Source organism: Eucalyptus grandis, chromosome 3, assembly GCF_016545825.1.
Source record: "Eucalyptus grandis isolate ANBG69807.140 chromosome 3, ASM1654582v1, whole genome shotgun sequence".
NCBI classification, from domain to species: Eukaryota; Viridiplantae; Streptophyta; class Magnoliopsida; order Myrtales; family Myrtaceae; genus Eucalyptus; species Eucalyptus grandis.
This window is the reverse complement of record NC_052614.1, coordinates 3,814,915-3,838,134: the sequence shown is the minus strand read 5'-3', so window position 1 is coordinate 3,838,134 and position 23,220 is coordinate 3,814,915. Positions and strand designations below refer to the sequence as shown.

The 23,220-nt window shown below is 40.5% G+C and overlaps 4 protein-coding genes across 8 annotated transcripts in view; 3 read left to right on the top strand and 1 right to left on the bottom strand.

Moving 5' to 3' along the window:
- LOC104436155 overlaps positions 1-4,622 on the bottom strand; it is a 10,948-nt gene extending 6,326 nt beyond the window's left edge. Inside the window, exons 1-3 of one of the 3 annotated variants that reach the window (XM_039308602.1) lie at positions 4,560-4,622; positions 4,109-4,281; positions 3,848-3,881 (exon numbers count right to left, since the gene is read on the bottom strand). In XM_039308602.1, coding sequence (XP_039164536.1) covers positions 3,848-3,881; positions 4,109-4,267 — 193 coding nt within the window. In that variant the 5' untranslated portion in view covers positions 4,268-4,281; positions 4,560-4,622. Of the gene's footprint in view, positions 1-3,847; positions 3,882-4,017; positions 4,330-4,559 lie in introns of those variants that run through there. The other 2 variants (XM_039308603.1, XM_039308601.1) reach the window with 2 other exon arrangements.
- LOC104436150 overlaps positions 1-23,220 on the top strand; it is a 23,942-nt gene extending 722 nt beyond the window's left edge. Inside the window, exon 2 of the mRNA XM_039308605.1 lies at positions 22,581-23,220. Within this exon, the coding sequence (XP_039164539.1) occupies positions 22,607-23,071 (465 nt within the window). The 5' untranslated portion in view covers positions 22,581-22,606 and the 3' untranslated portion in view covers positions 23,072-23,220. The remainder of the gene's footprint in view (positions 1-22,580) is intronic.
- Positions 8,504-8,980, top strand: LOC104436152. Its single transcript, XM_010048888.3, has one exon. The coding sequence runs from the start codon at positions 8,504-8,506 to the stop codon at positions 8,978-8,980; it is 477 nt and encodes a 158-aa protein (XP_010047190.2).
- LOC104436151 lies at positions 14,848-21,737 on the top strand. Of its 3 annotated transcripts, none has more exons than XM_039308600.1 (10): positions 14,848-15,067; positions 15,214-18,561; positions 18,666-18,829; positions 18,936-19,007; positions 19,089-19,241; positions 19,326-19,489; positions 19,751-19,898; positions 20,858-20,980; positions 21,113-21,200; positions 21,266-21,737. In XM_039308600.1, the coding sequence occupies exons 2-10, from the start codon at positions 15,363-15,365 to the stop codon at positions 21,445-21,447; spliced, it is 4,293 nt and encodes a 1,430-aa protein (XP_039164534.1). In that variant the 5' UTR covers positions 14,848-15,067; positions 15,214-15,362; the 3' UTR covers positions 21,448-21,737. The 3 variants fall into 3 exon arrangements, with proteins under 3 accessions (XP_039164534.1, XP_039164533.1, XP_010047189.2); XM_039308599.1 differs by having other exon boundaries at positions 14,850-15,067; positions 15,338-18,561; positions 18,657-18,829; XM_010048887.3 differs by having other exon boundaries at positions 14,850-15,067; positions 18,657-18,829.

Here is a 23,220-nt window from a genome sequence, read left to right as displayed (position 1 = left end):
AAGATGGAATAAATGGTTTAGATCTTTCCATGTGATGTGTTAAATCGCCAAATGGCACAAATCCAATAGTTATAGGTAATGACTAGTGATAGTTCCAAAAGTAGCACTAGAATAGTATTGAACTTGGCAGCAAGAGCAAAAGTTTCTAGATAGTCAATGCTATAAATTTGAATAAATTCATTTGTCATTAGATGTGTTTTATATCTGTCTACAGTATCATCCATCTATTTATTTGACTACAAACACCCACTTACCTTCTATTAGCTGTTTCCAAGAAGCAAAAACAATAAGATCTCATGTGCCATTTTTCTTCAAAGTATGCATCTCCTCTACCATTGATGCCTTTTACTTCTCATTTGCAAAAATTCGTGCCAATTTAATGAATTAGAGATAAAAGGTGGAGAAAACACAACATACAATAAGAACTAGACAAAGATTCATAGAGAGAACATGGAATATAAGGTATTGAGTATAAATTATATTACTCTTTTCAAAGTGCAATAGAAAGATCAGAAGGAGAAACCTCACTAGGAGGAGTAGTAGAATCTGGATCCAAAATGATGATTGAACAAGCAATTTATGAGTGGTTTTAACCTACGTATTGATAGCAAAATCTCTACAACAATATGTCTTCACTATAACACCTCTATCAATCCGCCTTTGAAGATAACAATAGTTTGCCTAACAAGTGTGATCTCCCCTAAAATGGTTGCTGTGTTATCTCTCTCTGAGTTACTGTACTATTCTCTTCTTATGTTACATTTTTCTCCTCTTAGGAAGGAGGAGAACAATCAGTGACTATTGAAGGAGGAGGGTAAGTACTATCTTCATGAACATGTACAATGGACAACACCTCTAAATTAGGACATTTCCCCTAAAGAGGTGGAGCAAAACAATAGAAATTAGGTTCGTGAAAAATTATATTCATTGATACAATGGTGCACTCAAATGAGGTTTAAAACATTTACAACACTTTTGAGTAGACGAATACCCAAAAAAAAAATGCAATGGAGACCACAAGGTTCCAACTTAATTTTAGAGACGATGTTATGAGCATAACAAACACAGCAACAAAATTTTGGGAAAGAATAAAAGTGACAAAAGTACACTCCAAGTGCCAAAACTTGACACAATGGGACATTTAAGTGTCACTTTTTTGGAAAAATGGGACACTCAAGTGCTATCTTCGGTGAACCCCGCTGGAAATTCTACATGGCAATTTTTTTATTAATTTTGCTCATATACATGACTCATCGAAGAGCTAACTTAGTAAAGAAACACAAAATGACGTCATTTTAGTGTGGATTTGAATTTTAATATAAAATTATTTAAATAAAAGTTATATATTAAAAAATGGAGATTGCAAGTGGTGAGGCACCCCCAGCTAGTGGCAGCCCTGGCCCTAGCCGCCGAGTGAGGGCCGCCGACCCTCTGCCGGATCTAAGGAAGGACCACAACCCTCGCTGACCCTTTTTATGACCCCAGTCAACCCTCCCCCCACCACGCCGACCCTTCTTGGCGACGATGGGGAGGTGGCAAAGAGGGCTCAGCCCTTATTGCCTGCAATCTTTTTTTTTAAATTTTAAATAAATTTAGTTTAAAATTTAATTTAATTAATTTTATATTAACTATTTATCAACATCAGCAGAAATGACATCTTTTTTGCATTTGTCTAGCTACGTTAACGTGCAAAATGACGTTGTTTTACATTTACCTCACCAGAAAATTGACACGTCAACATTTTGATCGGATTTTCTTGCCGTTGATACTTAAGTAATCTATTTTGCTTCGATTTTGGCACTTAAGTGTCATTTTCCTAATTGTTGATACTTAAATGTCCCTCCGTGCCAAATTTTGATATTCTAGATGTCCAGCACTCTCGAAGATCTCTATAAAACATCAATAAGCATGTGGGAACCAAGAATTCAATAAAGGGATAAATTCTAAGTTGTAAATAAAGCCATAAGCACAAAGCCAAAAAGAGAAACCATTCTCAATTACAAGTTCTCCCTCCAATTTTTATTTGTGCTCTCATTACATGTTTCCAAAATTTATTATTATCCTTTTGGTTCCAACAATGACCCACTAATCAACACGAAGTATAATATGGCTCATAATTCTACACCCTCAATGTGTTGATGATCACCTGACCTTTTGTTCAGGTTGATGTTTACTCAACCGGCATCGTCATGGGGAGTTGTTGACTGGAGAAGAACCGTCCGCAGATTTGGATGCTAAGCACATGATAGGTGACGTCACTTCGTTTTATACTTTTATTTCAATTCAGTGAATATTGGCTGACGACTAATGAGATTGCAATCAAACCTGGGGGTATCGTGATTGGAAATCGCAAAAATCGCAAATCGAGAGGTGTTGGTCGTCCGAGCCGTCAGAAAGGCCAAGCTTCGCCGAAATTGCGAAGGAGTTGTGTTGTATTGCTTTGAAGAGCCCCTCCAAGATCTATAACCGCAGATAGATGTTGTACATGATCCCTCAAGCACAAATTTGCCAGACAAGTTGGCAAGTCCAGTTGAATCCTGAAGATTTATGTGCTTTGTTGTAATATATGATGGAAGTAGATTTCGATATTATCGGCTGTACCGCTGCCTTTTCTCAGGTTTTCCATTTCTGAGACGTGCTTGGCAAGGCCAAGCTAGCCATCATCATCCTGCTTGGCAGCTATAGCATTTTTCCTCTGGTGATTAGTCCGGTACGTTGCTTAAATTTATCACCAGGTACAAATTTCAGTGGTACTCTTTATGAACCTGTGTTGTACCAACATGAAGGATCTTTGTTTTCAGTATCTCAATTGAATAACGATTATAACATGTACATATGGATATAATTTGTGTATATGTATTATGATTTCTCGATCCATATTTCTCAACATGCGGTATGACTCGCTTTTCATCACTATCTGCATGCATCCTAAATAGCCCTTAAAGATTTATGAAGGGTCAATTATTACAATATACAAGTAGTAAATTTATATGTTCTAACCGGCCCGGATGATTCGACCATGTTGGTTTGACGGCAATGCTATTTTCTCCTAGTTACACATCATTTCCAAAGAAGGAAGTCGCAGGGAAGAATCCACTGTATGACTATGTGGAGATGCCCATTCGGCAACAGGGACAATGAGCATGAGCCTCGAGCCACGGAACCGCGCACCTCGAGTGGAATCGGTGCGCGCAGGGTAGGTGCGCCAGAGTCTCGCCAACCTCGAACCTCTCCAGGCAAATGGCGCACTCGTCCTGGTCCGTGGCTCTCCACCTCATCATCTTGCTCCAACTGAATCTCTTTGAATTGGAAGAACTGCCGCCTCTGCGGACGCTCTGCAGTCCATGAACCATCGTCTGCAATTGCAATTTCCTTGCTCTCGAGCTCTCTCCATCGTTGTGCCTATAAAAACCGAACAAAGATAATAAGTAAATGGTTTTTCACTGCGATTCAAATTTAGGGTCAATTACGACGATATACAAGTAGTAAATTTATATGTTCTAACCGGCCCGGATGATTCGACCATGTTGGTTTGACGGCAATGCTATTTTCTCCTAGTTACACATCATTTCAAAAGAGAACTAACGAAGATCTTCGGCAACAGGGACAATAATGAGCCTCGAGAGTCCGAAGGTTTTTGCTAGGCAAATGGCGCACTCATTATCCGTGGCAAGTTCATCCGTCCATGAACCATCGTCTGCACCTTCTTTTGGTTTAAAACCGAACAAAGATAATAAGGTTTTTCCACAAATGAGTAACGAATCTCAACCCGCTCATCCAGTCTCTGTACTTGGCTTTCCCACTGCTCAACCGCTCATCCAGTCCCAGTTCCTCCTCATCTCCTCATCTGCATGTGCTTGGTTGATTATGTTCCTAATTTGCTGAATTTTCACAACAGAAGAAAATGAAAAACTTATTAATGCATCAGATCAAGAGATAAATCCAAGATAGATATAAGAAACAAAATATGTCGAAGAGAAGAGGCCCAAAAAAACATTACTCGATAGATTCGCATACATTTGCATCTAAAACCTCTTTGCCCTGAAATCTCATGAGTATCTGATTACGACTTTGTGCAATAGAGAGAGAGAAGGACGGAACCACATACTACAGAAGAGGAGGTCGCGGCATGGTGGGTTGTGTAGAGACAGAACGAGGAACGTCTTGTAGTAACTGTGGTTGCGGCAGCAGCGACGACAGGTGAGTTGGGCTGTCCTCCGCTCTGATAGAACCTTCTTCTTCGGGCGCACTCAACGCCGGGAAGCATCTCGGCTTTATCGACTTTACGATGTTTGCGGATTAATATAAAGTGGGGAATCAGCTTTGAATATATGCAGTCGACGAATGAATATTACTTATACAAGAAGGGTGCTGCAGAAGCAAGGAAAATCTTGCCAGCGTCTGTTGCTCGGTATATATGCAGTGCAGGGGAAAAAGGATAAGCCTAGTAAACGGTATTAAAAATCTTGTCAAGAAGTAAAGGTTGGAGAATCTTCCTCGTTCTTTCTTTGGACAGAAAAGAAAGAAAGAAGCTTCTTTCCTGCTGCTGACCATCCTACCTCGAAATTTCAATGGGCTGCTCAGAGAAAGTCAAAACCTGCTACGTGCATACTCATTCACTTGATTTATGCGGCATGCTTTGCCCCAGTTTTCACCTCTATTTGATAAGCATTTTAAAGGCTTTGTTCATCTCTACCAGCAATGGATCGAACCTTACGAAAGAGGAGAGAAAACTTAATAGCCAAGGCGTTAAGCAGCCCGTCCAGGGATTAGATTCGCAAGAACGAGACTCAAAGAAAACATTAGAGATTCACCTTAGAGTAAAGTTAGGTATTACTTGGGTCGAGAGATATATTCTATGATTCATGAGAAGTTACTTGCTCTGTGTCGAATTTGCATCCAGGGACCAATCACTAGCGCGTCCTTGTTTCACATGATAGGGACCCTTGAGTAATGTTGTATGGGTCAATAGTCCTGTACAATATGGGATGATGGGGAAGTGAATTCCTTTGCTAACCACAAAGAAATGAGAAAGAAATCAAGAGATTTCTTGGCGACAATCGAAAGATTTTCAAGAACATAAAAGTAATGTCTGAACAAGAAAAATTATTGGGAAAATATTACAAATAGTCCCTGAACTTTCATCTAATATTCAATTTCATCCCTGAACTTTCATCTAAAATTTAATTTCATCCATGAACTTTCGATTTGCTCAATTTGGTCCATGAACTTTCATCTAAAATTTAATTTCATCCCTGAACTTTCGATTTGCTCAATTTGGTCCATGAACTATTAACAAATGTTCCATCTAGTACCTAACTATTTGAAAATTGACCAATTTCGTCATTCCGTTAGTTAAAGTTAACGAAATTGGCTTACATGACTTTTAGTCTCTTAAATATAAAATTAAAAAGGACATGTGGAATATCCACATGGAAATTACCTTTAAAATAGGTCAAATTGTGGCCACCATCCAAAAAAGAGATACGGAATCACTTATTCTCTCTGCTTTTGTGATCAGTGCTCTCATCTCTAACTGACCCCTAGTTTATTTTCATTTTTTAAGATATATATTGACTCATAATTCTAATAATCCAACTTAGTTTCACGTCATCAATTAATGCTCCATGTCATCACTTAACAGTTTGAACAAACGGAAGGACTAGATGGAACATTTGTTATTAGTTTAGGGTCCAAATTGAGCAAATTGAAAGCTCATGGATGAAATTGAACATTAGATGAAAGTTCATGGACCAAATTGAGCAAATCAAAAGCTCGGGGATGAAATTGAACATTAGATGAAAGTTCAGGACCCAAAATTGAGCAAATCAAAAGCTAGATGAAAGTTCATGGATCATTTGTAACATTTTCCCAAAATTATTTTATGTATTGATTGCATAATTGACATGTCATCATACGATTAACTAATCAAAGGACACACAAGGCATAATAAGCATTTTTCAATCAATGTAATGCTAGTATTTTGGGAAATCTCATATCTTATTAATATGTTATATGTTTCATTGCTGCCTGATGTAATCTCTGTAGAAGACCCTTTCTCGTGGGAATCAGACATTTGGTCGATTTTCCAAAATTTTCTTAGTGAAGAATATAATTGATTGGGCTTGGATATTTGAAATAGCTCGTGGCTTTGGGCTTTCTTTTGTTTCTGTCTTCCTTTGACAATGTAGTTTTGGGCTCTTGGATAGAATGTTTGGGTTGCGGAGTACACGATATTTTTATTAAATCTTCTGATCTTTAAAATATCTTGTATTTCACGAAATGAAAGATAGGTAGCTCTTTCATGATGGTAGAAGATACATCAATTACGGATTTTCTTATGCATACGCAATATGCAACACCACACTCTACCTCACGGTTTTTCTGCGGTGGCAATTTGAGCATTATACTAATATAGACTAAGACGTGCAGCCATATGTTTCCCAACCGCATGAATTGCAATTCAACCTATGTTGCACCACTTAAAAATCCTCTTCGTTTTTGATGTAAGAAACACCTAACAAATGTTTTATGCTGTTTTGCCCTCCGTGGAAGCATCTAATCCATCCTAATTTTAGGGATGTGGGAGTACTATTCTTGCACTATTTGTTAGGATGTGATTCATATTCTCCATCGACCATAAAGCAAAAGAATCCCTCTCTTTGGTGAGTGGGCAGGGATCCGAGGGCTGGCCTAGCAAGGGTCAAATGGGCAACGCCCCCAAGCCATCAAAAGACTTTAACAATTTGAGCATATATTTTATCTTGTAATAAATGGTTGTAACGGAAATGTGTGAGATGCTAATTATTATTGAATCTTCTACTAGATATAGTCTTAGTTTAAAGGTGAATTAAGATAAACATTGTATTTTGATTTCTCTTTTTCACTTTTACACTCTATTCCGTTATGTTTGAACGTACAATTCTAACAATATTGTTACCACTTCATGGACTATTTGATTGTTGCAATGTAATGATGTATCTAGCAAGCACCCCGTCAAACTCTGGGCCCCCCAACCAAAACGATACTAAGCCACAAGACCCCAATCACCACTGTCACGCGTGATGCTGCTTTAAGCCACCCACCCTAGCTGTTTACATAATCGATCATGCAAAACCCCTTCATTGACCATTAAAGCCTAGAGGTTAGTTGTTCTAGGTTCTACATAGGTTATAGGTTCCGTATAGGTTCCGTCTAGATTCCATCCTGAAACCTATCCGGTAAAACAATTTTCTTATTTTTTGGAATCTGGAATTCTACCAGAATTCACCTATATTATTAATTGAAAGATTGCAGTAAATTATTATCTTTAGTGACCAACACTTATTGCTACAATATACTAACCACAATTACATTTAAACACATACAAAAATTATGAAATATTAACAATGTAAAAATCTTGATCATAAAACGGAAGCTCATATTGGTGGTTCCATATTATGCATCATCATCGGATGCCATGGAGTACCACAAGATCTTGTCGAGACATTGATCAAGAAAAACACAAAAACTTAGTTCAGGTTCTGAGTTCCGAGTTTCACGTTCCACGTTTCACATATTTAGAACCTGAAACCTACCTATATATATCTTGGAATCTAGAACCAAATAAGTTTCCATCAATCCGATTTCAAGTTTCAGGTTCTATCTTGAAATCATGCTTACTCCTAGTCAAAGTTGCAGTGGCCCCTCTCTCTCCCTCCCTCCCTCCCTCCCCCGTTCCCATCTCTATCTGCTCGCTTTGCTTCCTCCTCTTGCTAAGCTCTCATCCTCCATCTCTAGGCACAATTCTAGCCCATCCCCTCTCGCCATCGATGAGGATGAGCGCCGACAGCGATGGGTCAAAGCTTGAGGCTCAACTCAAGGGAGCTTGATTGAGCCCTAGATCAAAATCTAGGGCTTGCTTGTCCTCAAATAGGGGATGATCGAACGGATGATTTAGATATTTCCATATGATGTGTAAATCGCTACATGACATGAATCACTCTCGATTATTTGGCCAATGTTTGTGCAACACGGGTGCTACAACAAATGGGATAAATTATTAATATAAGAGCTTATTGAGAAGGTATAATGTGTATGTGTTGTTCTTCATGATCCCATCAATTATTATTCAGATGTCTAGATTTTTTATGCGCCCGAATTTAAGAACATCAATGTAATACATGTGTTTATAGGTATGTATGTATTGATGTCCGATAAACAAAATAGCCAAAAGAAGTTCTAGAAGAGATTAATGTATTTTCCGTAAATTCCTTCCAGCTTTCACAGGAATAAAATTGGTTGTGACATCAAGATCTAGACAGGAACTTCAAGAATTATCCCAACTTCCCCAAAATTCCGCCTTCAAAGAAGTAAAACCACTCCTTTACAGAAAAAGAGAATCGAGATTTCTTTCGTTACCACGTCAGTATGCTATTTCTGTCTCCAACCTGCCTTTATACCCCCGCCTCCCTTCCCCTCGTCTCCTCCATATAATTTTAGAGACCCGCCACCCCCCCGGGCCATGCCTCCGTACCGCCCCATCGCGGCCACCGCCATGGACTTAGACAGCCCCACCTCTCTCCGGCAGATGTTCAAGTCCTCCCTCCGCCAGCTCCCGTGTTGCTTCCACATGCGCCATTGCCCCAGAGAGGACGGCGACGATCCTTTGCCCTCCTACCGCGACGCCCCGTCTCCTCTGCTTGGGAGGTTGTCCCTTTTGTCGCCGAGACCGCTGAATGCCCAGGAGATGCCTGAATTCAAGGACAAGGCCAAGAATCACCCCAGGTCGCGTGTCGGGAGGCACAAGAGGCGGCACTCGTCCGTGGATCTCCGTTACGACGCGCTGAGTTACTCCATGAATTTCGATGAAGGCGGCGTCGTCGACGAGGGTAAAGTAGACGACGAGCTGCCGTCGAGGAACTTCATCTCCAGGTTGCCGGCGACGCCGGAAAGAACGACGCATGCGATTACATGTGAGAAAGGGCGTCGTGTGCTTTGAAGACGTGGTTAATGCGTTCGGTCTCCTGTCATTGTCCGTCCATAAAATCGTGTCATCTTTTTTCTTCTGCTTCATTTTCCGGCCCGAACATAAAAAGCAAATAGGAATGCGTGTGAAAATATCAAATAAATAAGAAGCAACAAAGGGTATGTTTCCATTCCGCACATTGTAAATTTTGCCTCAATTTATCTTGGCATTTGAGTCAAATTTTGCCTCAATGTATTCAATGCAGCCCCTCTGCTTGAAAGTACATATTCCGATCATAATCTGACTCGCATGTGGATGGAGTATTAAAATATCTTACATCTTTTGTTTACAGGTTTACGTGTTTTTATATACGCGTGATCTTTATTAGTGGTTCAAATTGAATCGGCCAAACTGAACCAAACATGACCGGAACCCGACCCCATTGGGCTGTAGTACTAAGTAAACTGGACAGATTTCTAAAAGTTCGTTTCAGTTCGAGTGTAATCAAGTCCATTGGTTGCTCTTGTGGCTCTATTAGCGCAGAGATGGAGTGAGCGAAAGGAGGAGAACGATTCCTCCATTGCAATACGCATAATCCAAATGCATAAGTCGTCGTGAAGATTTCTGATCTTTGTCCATGACGGCGATTTCATCAACTTCTTCTTTGCCCCTGCCGACATCATCCCAGTCCGCCACGTTTCTTCATTAATCATGCTCGTACTTGAGCTCAAGCGGTGGCCATGCCTCTTCCGCATGCTTTGATGAAGCGGATAAGACAAAACGAGGACAATAACTAGGTGGGTCATGGTTATGGGGAAGAAGAAGAAGAAACCCTCCTCCTCTTCTCCTTCAACCCCAGGTTCGACGCTCACAGCCATTCCTTCTCGCAATTGATTGGATTGGGTGTGCCATTGCAGCTTTTGTCATTATATTTCCAAGAGATGGCTAGTGTTTGAGTGAGATATGTCATCAACATTGTTTAGTTTCAGGCCATTTCCAACTTCGTCAAGTTCATGGCCTGATTTTTTATAGAAATGATTGCGTGACAATCTTTAATGTACTGTGAGAATAATAATTTATTATAGATCACGAAAAGTCAAATCACAAGTAATTATAAATTGTTGCATGACCCATTTCTTCCGGGATTTATAGCTCACAATAAATTATTATTCTCACAGTATCCTAAGAACTGTTATTTTAGTAAAGCCTGATATTTTTTTCTACCTTTTAAAACCTAATTCGCAAGGCCTCCAATTTTTTGTTACTTCAATGGGGCTTGAAGCCATCAAGCTCATCAGATTCAGCACCCCTTCTAATTGTTTATTTCTCTCTTTGATGTTGGCTTTTCTAATTTGGTTTGGGATGATTCGGTCATCAGGGGATACCCAACTCGTTGACACTTCTAGTCTCCATTTACCTATTAGCTTTAAATTTTGGAATCAGACTATTTAACATGTATCAAAGTTATTTTTGTTTGAGGAAGCGCCCAAGATCTCTCTCCACGGTGGTGGTGGTATCCTTAGTCACGCTGGTGTTCGCTCTTTTACCACACTCTCCGTTGCTTCTTTTGAAAAACCAATGCCACCATCTCACTCCTTATCTTTAGACAACCCAGATCCTGAAATCCTTGCTTATTCTACTGTTGCACGCACCTCCATGCGCCACTAAGCTAGGGGATCAAATTGCTCTCGTTCACTTCATGTGCCCCCCACATGCTAACAACCTTCCTTGCACGAGTGCTTGCTGATGTTTTTAACATGTCATACCAACGGTCCAGTGACGTCTAATCATTGCCCTGTCAATTAACACATCATCTGCCACATTGAATTGGAGATCAAGTCATCCGACACGTCGGTACCAGCTACCATGGGTCGATTTATGTCTTTGCCACGTTAGCAGATTCTAGCCAGTATTGTCTTGCCACATTAGTGGTACATTTTGTGACCCAACCAAGCTTGTTTGATTAAACCGATTCTGTCATTTGTTGGATCGATTCCTGCGTCTCTCAAATTGTTTTTTAAAGGTAATCGGATGTGTTGATTCCCATTATAGTCTCGATTTTTCCAAGATCATTCTCTAAGATGTTTTTCTTTACTCTTTCCTTATATTCTGCTGTGAATATATTATTACAGTGAAAGGAATGGAGAAAACTCGAGTTGCCTTGCCCATTTAGACCATCTTGAATGGATCAACAAGAGATATCGAGTTTCTTTAAAGGACGCAGCATTTGATGCTATGTTGTGGCAATATTCGTGAATCTACTAAGACCACTGGTAAGATTCAGGACAAATTTGCTGGACATTTGAACGAATGAGATGGCAAGAATCATTAGGTCCTAACATGATTTTCAAACACTAGATTCCATCGATTAGACTTTAGTTTGATCGCATCAATACAGCAAAGGAAGCCTAGTATCTGCTTACCATCCGATATTCTACTCGAGACATTACACATTAGCATCAGCTATTAGGGAGAATGCATCGTATGCATCGGGACTCAATGCAGAAGCAGAGCAATTTTATAACAATAGGGACGGAATTCGCTTGCACTGATGAAAGGTAAAGGTACGGACACTCCACGCAAGGAATCCCCATTTGAAAGGTTCAAATCCGATTGGTTTATTATATTTTTTTCCGGTGGAAAGCTCAACCAGAGAGAAAAAGTAGTTTTGGCCTAAAGAATGTTCCGTGATTCAGGCAATTGCACATGATACAACCACAAAAATAATGGGGTATCAACAAAAACAAGGTCACGGGCTCTGCGAAATGCAAAAGCATCCATCCGGGACAGTTCATAATTAATCTTCACGCAATTGAAGATTGCAAACAGTAAAGGTATGATGTCCCTTGGACCAGAATATCGATGAGAGATCATCTAACAGTCAACAAGTCAAGATGATGTTGGAACATCTAGTTCCTTCCATTTCAATTTAATTAGGTACGTTGTTGAGTCATTGTGAATGAAAGAGACTGGTGACAAGACAATAAAATCGTTAACACTAACAAAATGTTACACCTAATATACCCGAAGAAAGCATAAGGAAACATAATCAATTGTTTGAACCAGCTAGCAAGAAAAGAGCCTACTCATATTGTCTTAATTGAATCAAAACGGTCGTGGATGATTATACAAACAAAAACAGGTCTCAAAACTTTTCAAAAGTGCATTTCTTTCTAAAGAAACCAATAATTTGGAAAATATTTTCCAAATTAATCACTAGTAAAATTAAATGAGCAAAAATATCTTCATTATTCACGAAATTATTTAGACAACATTTATTGTCAATAATGACAACGTTTTTCATTGGCTAATTATTTCACACGACACAAGTGATTATTTTTGAAAAATATTTTCTAGCTTTGTTTGTTTTCACGGAAAATAAATAATTTGATTTTTTTTTTAAAATAGACTATTGTATCCTATACAAAAATGAATTAGCGATGAAAAATATTTTCATCGTCTACCAAAATATTTAGACATAGATTATTGTTGGTGATAAAAGTATCTTTCATCGACCAATTATTTTAAGAGACAAAAGTGGTCTTTCGAAAAAAAATTCTTAATCACTTATTTTTTGCGAAATAAATGAACTCTTAATTAACAATTCACAGAAGAAATATAAAAAAGAAAGAAGAAAGATAATAGACAACCAAAATGAAACAAAGTTGGTATGATGAGTCGCGATCTGGCATTTGCTGTTGACCGTGTCCGGACAAATCGTGGGGACAAACGTTGTTTTGCGGTATTCTCGGCAACGGTGGCTTTCCATGAAGTTGGTGGAAAAGTTGTAATACAGGGACGCATCACACAAGCACCAGGACAGCATTGAATAGATGTGTCCATTTGAACGTGTATCGTTACATCACGTCAGTTCAGTTGATTCCCGTGAAAGAAAGGAAGAAGACCCCACGAAGTCAAGAAACCTTGTGTCACGTATATAATTCATGCAAAGGTGCTAGGGTTTGGGACATGCTATGTTGCGGAACATCAATAATTTTAGAGATGATTAATGTCTAACTGCATAGCATGGTAGCCAGGTGAGGTTGGAATTTGAAATCCGTATTCTCAATTAATAATTATGATCTTGTAATTTTTCCATGTAAAGCCCGACTTATAACGAATTCATATAAGTTTTTTTCATATAATATGCATACCTAAGAAGTACTTGATGGTAGATTTGTTGCCTTGCATGTAAAGAATAATTTATCGCAATGATTTTGCAAGGACAAGAAACAAAAAGATCCATCTTGCCATTTCTAGTTTCCTAATAATTTCACCAAATGGCAACGTTGAGAGGTAGTAAAATTCATGGCTTGTCCCATGTTAAGAATTTGAAATTTGTGGTACTACCCTCTTTCATTTTTCTCAATTAATTTGGTGATATAAGGCACGGCAACAGACTGTATATAATGTGAATTTCTATTCTAGTCAAGCTCATCAAATGGTTAGGGAAGGCATCTTCCACAAAATGCCATCGTGTACAAATACAAAAAAAAAATAGTGATTCGAGCAAACTGCATCTTGCCATCTAATTCTTTTCTTGCAAGGTGTTTATGGACTTTCGAGTTCCGGGTTCTCATTTGTACCATGGATTAATAACAAAATAATAATAATGATTGATTCATGATCGAATTTATTTTCTCTGTCATTATTATAACAATAGTTTCAATTCTATCATGTTCACTTAAATATCATACCATTGTGGAATAATCTTTTGTATTCAATCAAATGAGATTCAACGACACATTTATATGTTTTTTTATGAAATGAATAAAAAATGACCCATTGTATGATATTTTATGCAATGGAGTGATATCACATGGAAAGGGTAAGCAATGAACAAAAAGTGAAAGACAAATGGCTTTATTCAATCCTACCCAACCATTTCATGTACCTTTTTAATAATGATGATATCGGTCTTCAACTGTTTAGTTGATGACCCTTTTCCAATTCTAGGCTGAAATGGCCTTTGTTTAGACTCTAGAGCATCTGTTAAGTCTTCCATACGTATATACCTCGGACAAAAAAGGCACCAACTTCATTTTTCTATTCATTCGAAGGCCCAATTCCATGGCGGTCGCTCCACAACTTTCTCTCTTGTCACTTTCTCCACTTTTGTTGACCCGCCTTATCCATTGGACCATAATCAAAAAGCAAAATACAGAAAAGTCTATGCAAGGACTAATTTCACTTTAGTTCAAACCACCCAAAAGCAAGACGATAAGATAAATCATATAGAAAATATCCACTTTTCCAAATTCTTGCTTCTGTTTTTTTCTTTTTTATCGTAAAGTTCATTAGAGGAGAAAGTAGTTATTAAACTACATGTTGCATGGTTTTGAATTTACCAATTAAAGAATGACCAGAAATAATATAAGTCAAGGAAGCCAGGACAAAATGGTTGTCTCGCTTCTATGCAATTTCGGATGAACCTGAGGTTTAACTTTGCCCCGTGACAAGGGTACTGTGCAACCAAAGTTTTCACTTTGAAAATGTCGTTTTATTCTTATATTTGTTTATTTGGGTGATGGGATTTCTTCTTCTTTTTTTCCCAAATAACCATTTTTTTCCTATTTTAAGCAAAATTGAACTTCGATCAAATTTTAAAGAAGGCCGGCCGTGAGAGACAAGCATGCTCGTTTGTAGTTAACTTTTTAATCGATCTCTTTTATATATTAATCATTTGACGATGAATAGTGAAAATTTCGAGCAATCTAATAGGATTATAAAAAGAAAAAAAAAAGACTCAGTTTGCATGCGCCCCTCCACGTGGCCCCTCTCTTTCTCACGTCCTTCGTTCCTAAGAAATGTATAGATGAAATAGATTGATTAAAACTATTATATCTTTCCAAATTTCACCTCCATTTCCGAATAAGAAGAGGAAACCAAACAAAAATAAAAAATAAAAAAAGGGCTAAAAGAGGTTCAAGAAAAACAGAGAAGATTGAGGAGATTCAAGACGGCTGCAGATTCACCTGAAGTTCTCGCACAGAGAGAGAGAGAGAGAGAGAGAGAGAGAGAATTCAGAGGAAGCCAAGCCCTAAGCCGAGCTCTTCATCTGCTCTGGTGATCTCTGGAGCACTGTTCTCCGCCGACTCAGCTCGCCTCTCTCCCCCTCTGGTACGTGGCGGTGCTTATCTAATTTCTTAGTTGATCGTTTCGTGCTCTTTTGTCGGTTCTTGTTTTGGTTTTCTTTGGTCTGGGTTTCTTGAAAGATCGTTCATTTCGAGATGAAATCGGGTCAACCTCAATTGGGTTTGGTGCAGTTTCGCGGGTACTGCCCAGAATCTGAATGTAAATAGAAGGACTCACGTAGGGGAGGCGAGTAGTTTGTTAGGAAGAGGAAAAAGGACCTCGCTTTTGCGCTGTTCCTCGCATTGCCGGATTCGGGTTGCGGTGAATATTCGTTGGAGGAATGGCATTCGACCAAAGCTCCGTCCCCATGGATCTAAGACCCCTCAACGTGGCTCGGACAGCGGCTGAGGAGGCCCGCGCTGCGCAGCCCACGGCTGCCGCCCGGACTGGGGAAAGTTTCTTCGTTAACACGGCTCCCGAGGTGGGTAGCCCGCAGTCGATACCATTCTTCTATCCAGCAGCAGTTCCGGACGTCGGATACGGAGGTTTGGCATACTCGAACGGTGCGCCTGGTGTCGCCACATGGTATCCTCGTGCACCAGTTCCTTATGGACATATGAGTGTAAATCCAGCTCTGGGGTTCGGGTATAACCCTGGTTTAGTGAGTCCAGTAGGAGGAAATGCCGTTGATCAGAATGGTAATGAGGCAGTGCCAGGGTTTGGTCAAGGCCCTTATGTAGGGAATAGGATCGTCAGCAATGCAGTGGATCAGGTTGGAGGTCAAATTGTGAATCGGAGTGGTTCTGGTGGGAATTTGGTTGGTAGGGACAGTGGGAATGTGGAAGAGCAGGGTAGTAATGATTCGAGAATTGGCCGGAGGTCCCATTCGAGCAACCGAGGTAGTGGAAGTGGGGTTGGTCAGCCCAGCGAAGAAGGGGGTGAAGATTCAGTGTCAGGAAAGAAAGTTAAGTTCTTGTGTAGTTTTGGGGGTAAAATCTTACCTAGACCAAGTGATGGTATGTTGAGATATGTTGGAGGCCAAACAAGAATCATTAGCGTTAGGAGAGATGTGAGCTTTAATGAGTTAATGCAGAAGATGATGGATACTTATGGGCAGCCAGTTGTTGTTAAGTACCAGCTCCCTGATGAGGATCTTGATGCTCTAGTTTCAGTTTCATGCCCTGATGATCTTGATAATATGATGGAAGAGTATGAGAAGTTGGTCCAGAGGTCTTCAGATGGTTCAGCTAAGATACGAGTTTTTCTTTTCTCTGCTTCTGAGTCTGATTCTTCAGGAATGATTCAGTTTGGGGACTTGCACAGTAGTGGGCAGAGATATGTTGAAGCAGTCAATGGTATGATGGATGGTATGGGCAGTGGCATTACCAGGAAAGAGAGTATAACAAGTGCAACATCCACGCAAAATTCTGATTTTAGTGGTAATGAAGCTGTTGATAGTGCAGTTCCTATCCAAGCAGATTTAAGTGGGCCACCATCGACTAGCACATTATCTCCTGGAGGGAATTTAGCCTCCTCTAGTGATACTTCAAAATTGTTTTTTGTTGATCAAAACCCTACGACTTATGCTGATGATTCTTCTGCAACTGTCAGCATTCCAGTAGTCAAGTCTGGCCCTCTCCAAGCATCATCTCTACAACCAGAGGTTGAGCTAGAAAAATCCATGCCACATAGACCTTTGGCTTATGATATGCAGCAAGCAGCCGGAGGAATTCCATCAGCTTCACCTTACACACAGGGTTATGTGGACCAGCGCAAGGAGAATGTCAACCAAACCGATTATGTTCCTCTGCCTCCTCTGATGGGTTTTCCAAATCCTCATTTGTTGGGAACCTCTGGGCCTGTGTATACCCAACAACAGTTCTCTGAGAGTACTGCCAGTGGTAATTCACATCAGTTCATATCTCCTATACATATGACAATGATGCCAGCATCTTCGCAAGTGGGTTTGAGGCCAGCTTTAGTTCAGCCATTACTTCATCCTCAACAAACTCAGTTGGGGCATGACGGAACATCTGGACAGAGGTTGGTTCTCCTTCCTGTTGAGCAAAATCACAACGCATATCAAGTCCAGGCTCCTCCTGCGATGGTTAGTGGTGCTTATGGTTGGCATCAAGCTTTTACCCCAGGACAGGCAGTTTTCTCTGATGGATCTACAACTCATCAGCAGGCTGAGAATGTTCAGAGGTTAGATGAATGCGTTATGTGTCAAAAAGCATTGCCTCATGCACATTCTGATAGCATGGTGCACGACCAAAGAGACGGTGCTACTGCTCATTTACCGGTTTCAAGCTCAATTTACCATAGTCTCCGCCTGGAAGACAATGCACAATCTCGTCCAATGAACAGGGTCAAGATAACTGGAACCCCAGGGGATGGTCTCATTGATCCAGCAAATGGCACTCAACCTAAAGTTTCTGCTCATAAGGAAAAGCTTCATGAAGATTTGCAGGCAAGACATGAAAACCAGAGTGCTGCTTTTCCAAGAGTGGACTATCCTGATTCTAGGAAGCAGGGCTTTGTTGTTGTTCCAGAGTCTTCTCCTGAAATAGTTGTCCAGCAGCATTTTATGCCAGCTCAAGCCCAGCCTAAATTGGAGGCCATGGCTAGCAAGCCAGTTACTGCCGATTCCTGTCCAGTAGGTGGCAAACCTGCTCAGTCATCCGAACACCAGGTTCATGAATTTTCAAAAGAATATTCTCGATTTCCTGGTGTTGAATCTAGAGTAGATAATCTGGACTATTCTGTTTCCATGGATCCTGTAAAGCCCATTGATAAGAGAATGGAAAATCTACTGATGAGCTCCCCTGAGTTGCTGCCCATTGAGCACGGTAGGTTGCCAAGTGAAGAACAAAGAAAGGCAGAAATATTGAAGCAAAAGGTACAGCAAAATCTGAAAGGGGACATTTTCCCCGATACTTCCTATATATTTCCTCAGACTACTCAAGCCACAATTTCTGAGACCTCTGCCCTTTCGGCACCTGAAGTTCCTTATTTGTGTGATATTCGGTTGGTGGAATTCCAAAACATGTCTCAACCACCTAATGTTGGTATCCCAAGATCAAATTCACAATCCAGGATAGTCGTCCAAGCAGAACCTGAAGGTGTCTATCATGGCAACCCTGTGTTCTCTGGGGTTGGCTTGGCCTCTGTGACTGAGGGGATTTCTTCTAGTGCTCCATGGAACAACGATGCTTCTATTTTCCAGCCGATGAATGTTTCTGGTAATATTGGAACTATAAACTCAAATGGTCGAACTGATGATATCCAGGATCCTTCAAAGTCACTTTTCTTAAACCAGGATCCCTGGAATTTTAATTATGATACTCATTTTCCTCCTCCAAAACCTACCAAAATTGCACTAAGAAAAGAAGGCCCTGGAGCTAAGGATCAATTCTTGGATAACCATTCTGCAAAGGTTGGGGACTTGAATGCAGAAGTACAGTTGGAGGATGGAGTCCAGCAACCATTCAATAATCTCACAAACTACGTCAATTCGGAGCATTTTCCATCTTCCAAAGGTTATTCTTTATAGGATTTTCTATGTTTCTAAAGTTAGTTTTCTGTTTTCTCCCCCCTTATATTTTTTTATAGTTGTTTAATTTCTCTTCTGAAGGTTCAGCAGAGGATCTCATCAAGCAAGATCTTCAGAATGTTGCTGAGGGTGTAGCTGCTTCTGTTCTTCAGTCAGCTCTTCCTTCTAATCCTGATTTAACAGTGTATGAAGGAAATGAGTCCACTGATGAAGCATACCAGGATAAAGATGTGCAGCAAGAAGCTGACACTGAGGTGATTGAGCTCTTTTGTGTTCATAAAGTGTTTGTACACACGAGGTTGCTTTGTCCTTCGAGTTCATTCATTTTGATGATCATGTACGTCTGACATTTTCATGCAGGATGCTAATTCTACAGTGGCAGAGAGGATGAATTTCGGGTTTCCAGTATCAGATGGCATTGGTCGCTTGCAAGTGAGAGATTTGCTTCACTATGATACATGTTCGATTTTCCTGGGACTCAGCTCTTGATTTGCTTGGATTTCCATTCTGCAGATAATTAAGAACAGTGATCTTGAAGAGTTGCGAGAATTAGGTTCTGGCACCTATGGGACTGTTTATCATGGAAAATGGAGGGGTACTGATGTAGCCATCAAAAGAATCAATGATAGGTGCTTTGCTGGGAAGCCCTCAGAGCAAGAGCGAATGGTATGGATCTTCTTGCTTTTTGTTGTTTTTGATATTTAATAGTATTCTTTCTGAATCCTTGGGACTGTTGCTATGCTGAGACAGAGATATGATTTCTGGAATGAGGCAATCAACCTTGCTGACTTGCATCATCCAAATGTGGTGGCCTTTTATGGTGTTGTGCTTGATGGTCCTGGAGGTTCTGTGGCAACAGTAACGGAGTACATGGTTAATGGTTCTTTGCGAAACGCTTTGCAGAAAAGCGAAAGGTATGACTCTCTCTCTCTCTCTCTCTCTCTCTCTCTCTCTCTCTCTCTCTCTCTATGTGGCCATGCGTGTGCGTGTGCGTGTGCGTGTGTCTGTGGGCATGCATATGTGTGTGCGCATGCTTGTGTGCACTTGTGCGCATGCAAGTTGGGTGTTTCAAGACATCTGCAACCATTAGGTCACTTTTTCATTAGTTTTTTTAAATGTTAAGTTTGCATTTGATTTGTTGTAAAAGACAAATTACTAAACTAAGTTCTTGTCAGGAACCTTGACAAGCGTAAGCGTCTGCTGATTGCAATGGATGTGGCCTTTGGTATGGAGTACTTGCATGGGAAGAACATAGTGCATTTTGATTTGAAAAGTGACAACCTTCTTGTCAATCTTCGAGATCCCCATCGACCAATCTGTAAGGTCAGTGGATGGATGGTTGATCAGAGTTCAAAATGCTGAACTTTTATTACACTGATTCCCTTGTCTCTTCTCTTCTTTCTATGCTTGAGTGATATGGAAGTTCACATGATGTCTCTAATGCAGAGGTGTGAGTTACATCACGCATGCTTTTTGACTAGTTATTAAGTACTTATGAAATTTTATCCTTACCTTGATACTATTCCATACAAACTTTGCTTCTGGAGCTGTTGAGTGATTCAGTGGAAAAGAAAGGCTGTCTGCATTAGGTGGAAGGCAAGGATGTCAAGAACGACGGCATAACTCTCTTTAATCGAGCATGTGACAATCCCAATTTCGCTGTTTGTAGATATGTTGGGGGTGATGTCTTAGTTCTCAGAAGAACAGTGGTGTATGTGTGTTAGATGGCAGTTTCTGAAGGGACATGATTAGAATTCCTTAATGACAAGGTGATCTTGCTGACACAAGATAATTTCCTGTTCTGCTGGTTCAAACCGTGGAAAGAACACTATAAACCAAGCAAGATTAGTTTAAAGTAAATTTGCCTGTTTCAATGTAAGAGTTTCCACTCATTGCCAAAAAACAAGCGAGATCGATTTATTGGCAAATATCTATCTGGAAGTCGCAAAGCTTTGGACTTTGAGGATAATGCACCCCTTTAACATTTTGCCAAGTCCAACTAGCATCTTAGCGAAGTTCTGACATTTGGGTCTTGCTAACCAGAGAATAGGTCATCATTTGAGTAGATTAGATTTGTGACATCTGTTGTCCGACAGATGATAGGTGATGGAATTTTTTTCATTCTTTTTGGTTGACTTGAATACTCCTCGAGTCAATCTTGATACTTGCTGTTTCCTTGCCACGGATCTAAAAATGTTTCCTGTTCTTTATGGGAGAATAAAATTTTGTTATCCCCATAACTTCTGAAAGGTCCCCGATTTGATTTTTCACATGTCTCTCAGGTTGGTGATCTGGGCCTGTCCAAGGTAAAATGTCAGACACTGATATCAGGTGGAGTGCGAGGAACGCTCCCTTGGATGGCACCCGAGCTTTTGAATGGCAGCAGTAGTCTCGTGTCCGAGAAGGTTGGCATCTCACCATTGATTTTCACTTTCCTAATTATCCCAAGTATACATTTGGTTGGATGTATATTGTTGTCTTTATCAGTATATATTTACTTTTAACTGCAATATGTTTAACGACAACCTACTGGTTAGGTTGACGTGTTCTCATTTGGCATTGTGATGTGGGAACTACTGACTGGAGAAGAACCATACGCCGATTTGCATTATGGGGCCATCATAGGTACAAGTTTTTGACTAAAATGGTTGAATATTTACTGTCGATTTCTGAGACTCTGATTCATTTAGGTGGTATCGTGAGCAATACGCTGCGACCGCCAGTACCGGAGTCCTGTGATCCAGAATGGAGATCCCTGATGGAGAGATGCTGGTCAGCGGAGCCATCAGAAAGACCAAGCTTCACCGAAATTGCAAACGAACTGCGATCCATGTCCACGAAGATCACTCAAAAGATGCAAAATCACACATAGGTATTCTATATGGTCAGTGAAACACAGAGTATACCGAACAAGCTGATGTTCATAGATGGCTCTTCCTCATCTTTGTATGATGAATCATAAAAATGGCTGATGTGTTTCTGTGTGAATGCTATAAGAAAAATAGATCTCATTATTATGTGCTAATGTTGTCGGTTTCGTATTGTATTCATTTTTCTCCAAGATACATGCTTGGTGAGGCCAAGCTCCATTCTTTGATTCTCGATTGGCTTTTTGCGTCAGTTCTGTGTCTCATTCCAATATAACTGAACGGTCTACTGGCATTCAAGGGTGGTTCATTCAGTCATACCATGTTCGCTTTCACTCGGGTCGAGTTGACCGGCCATTGTCTGGCTTTGGCGGCTTTATTAGCAGCCCATTTGTGCCTGGAGCTTTCAATGCCGTTTCCCTGAACGTCAAGAAAATATGCCCTCTCTTCGGTTGGTATGTTGCAGGTCAGGTCATACGACTAGTCAAAAGTCAACGAGATGTAAGCCAAGACTCGTGTGATATCTGAACTTTTGTGCAGATTTTTGCTGGTGAAATGAAAACTTGCGGGACTAAAACTTAACCTATTGGTTTGCCCCTTTTTTCTGGTGACATGCTCTTGGCCTTAACTGGCCCGGTCGTACTTCCGGTGCTATTATTTTAAAGAAATTAAGAGTGTTCAAAGCAAGTCTAGACGTGTTATTAGGATCTTAATATGAATCTCTTTTTCATCTATAACTTTTCCCACGAAAATTAACTATGTTTACTTGGGGAAATGAAGGAGATGTCATCGTGAAAAACCGTACTTTCCATAAGCTAATTGATGATGAAACGTTGCACGTTTTAGACTTTTGATTCCATTATATATAGTGGTCAAATTAGACAGCGCTTACAAATATGGGAGGTGATGTCATTCGTGATCGATCCACTTGGATGTTTGTGTCTGTTTTCTTGTTTTTGAATTGCATAAGTAACCGCGGTCTTCGGTTGTTTCCTGGCTGGTTCTCTTCCCCCCTCCCCAATCAAAACGCACACGCTCGTGATCTGACGCGCTTCCTTCTCTGTTATATCCTCCCCTCATATCCTCCTATCCTCCTATTATATATTGGCTTTTTCTTCATCAAAGGACCTCCATAGAGTCTCTCTCTCTCTCTCTCTCTCTGCGATGGCTTCTAGAGAACACCCTTCACCAATTCAGGAACACGGACGCGAAGGAGAGGACGGCTTCGACTACTATGGGGACGACGTCTCGCCGAGCGGGTGCAGCTGCTTCTGCCTCAAGTGGTGGCGGGGCGGCGGTGGGGCACACCCTTACATGCAGCGCCAGCACGGTGGCAATGACGGTGGCGAGTCCTGGACGATGAGCCGGTTCAAGAAAGTGAGGGAGTTCACGGAACTCGTGGCGGGGCCGAAGTGGAAGAACTTCATCAGGAAGGTTGGCGGGTACTGGAGATCGGATAGGAAGAGGAATCCCCAGGGCAAGTTCGGATATGATGCGGAGAGCTACGCTCTCAATTTCGATGGAGGAGGCGGAGAGGAAGATGGCTTGTTGATGCAGGGCTTCTCCGCTAGGTTCGTGGGCAGCTTCAGGAATGATCAGGAGAAACAAGCTGGAACCGCACTGTCATGAAAAATCAAAGAGATTTCGTTTGTAGTTTTTTAGCTTTTGCTTTTGGATTGGCCATTCTTTGCTTTTTTCTATTACAAAATTTTGGTTTCTGTGGACGCCTTCCATTATTGCCATTAATTTATCGGATATCCATACTTTTCATTGTCTAA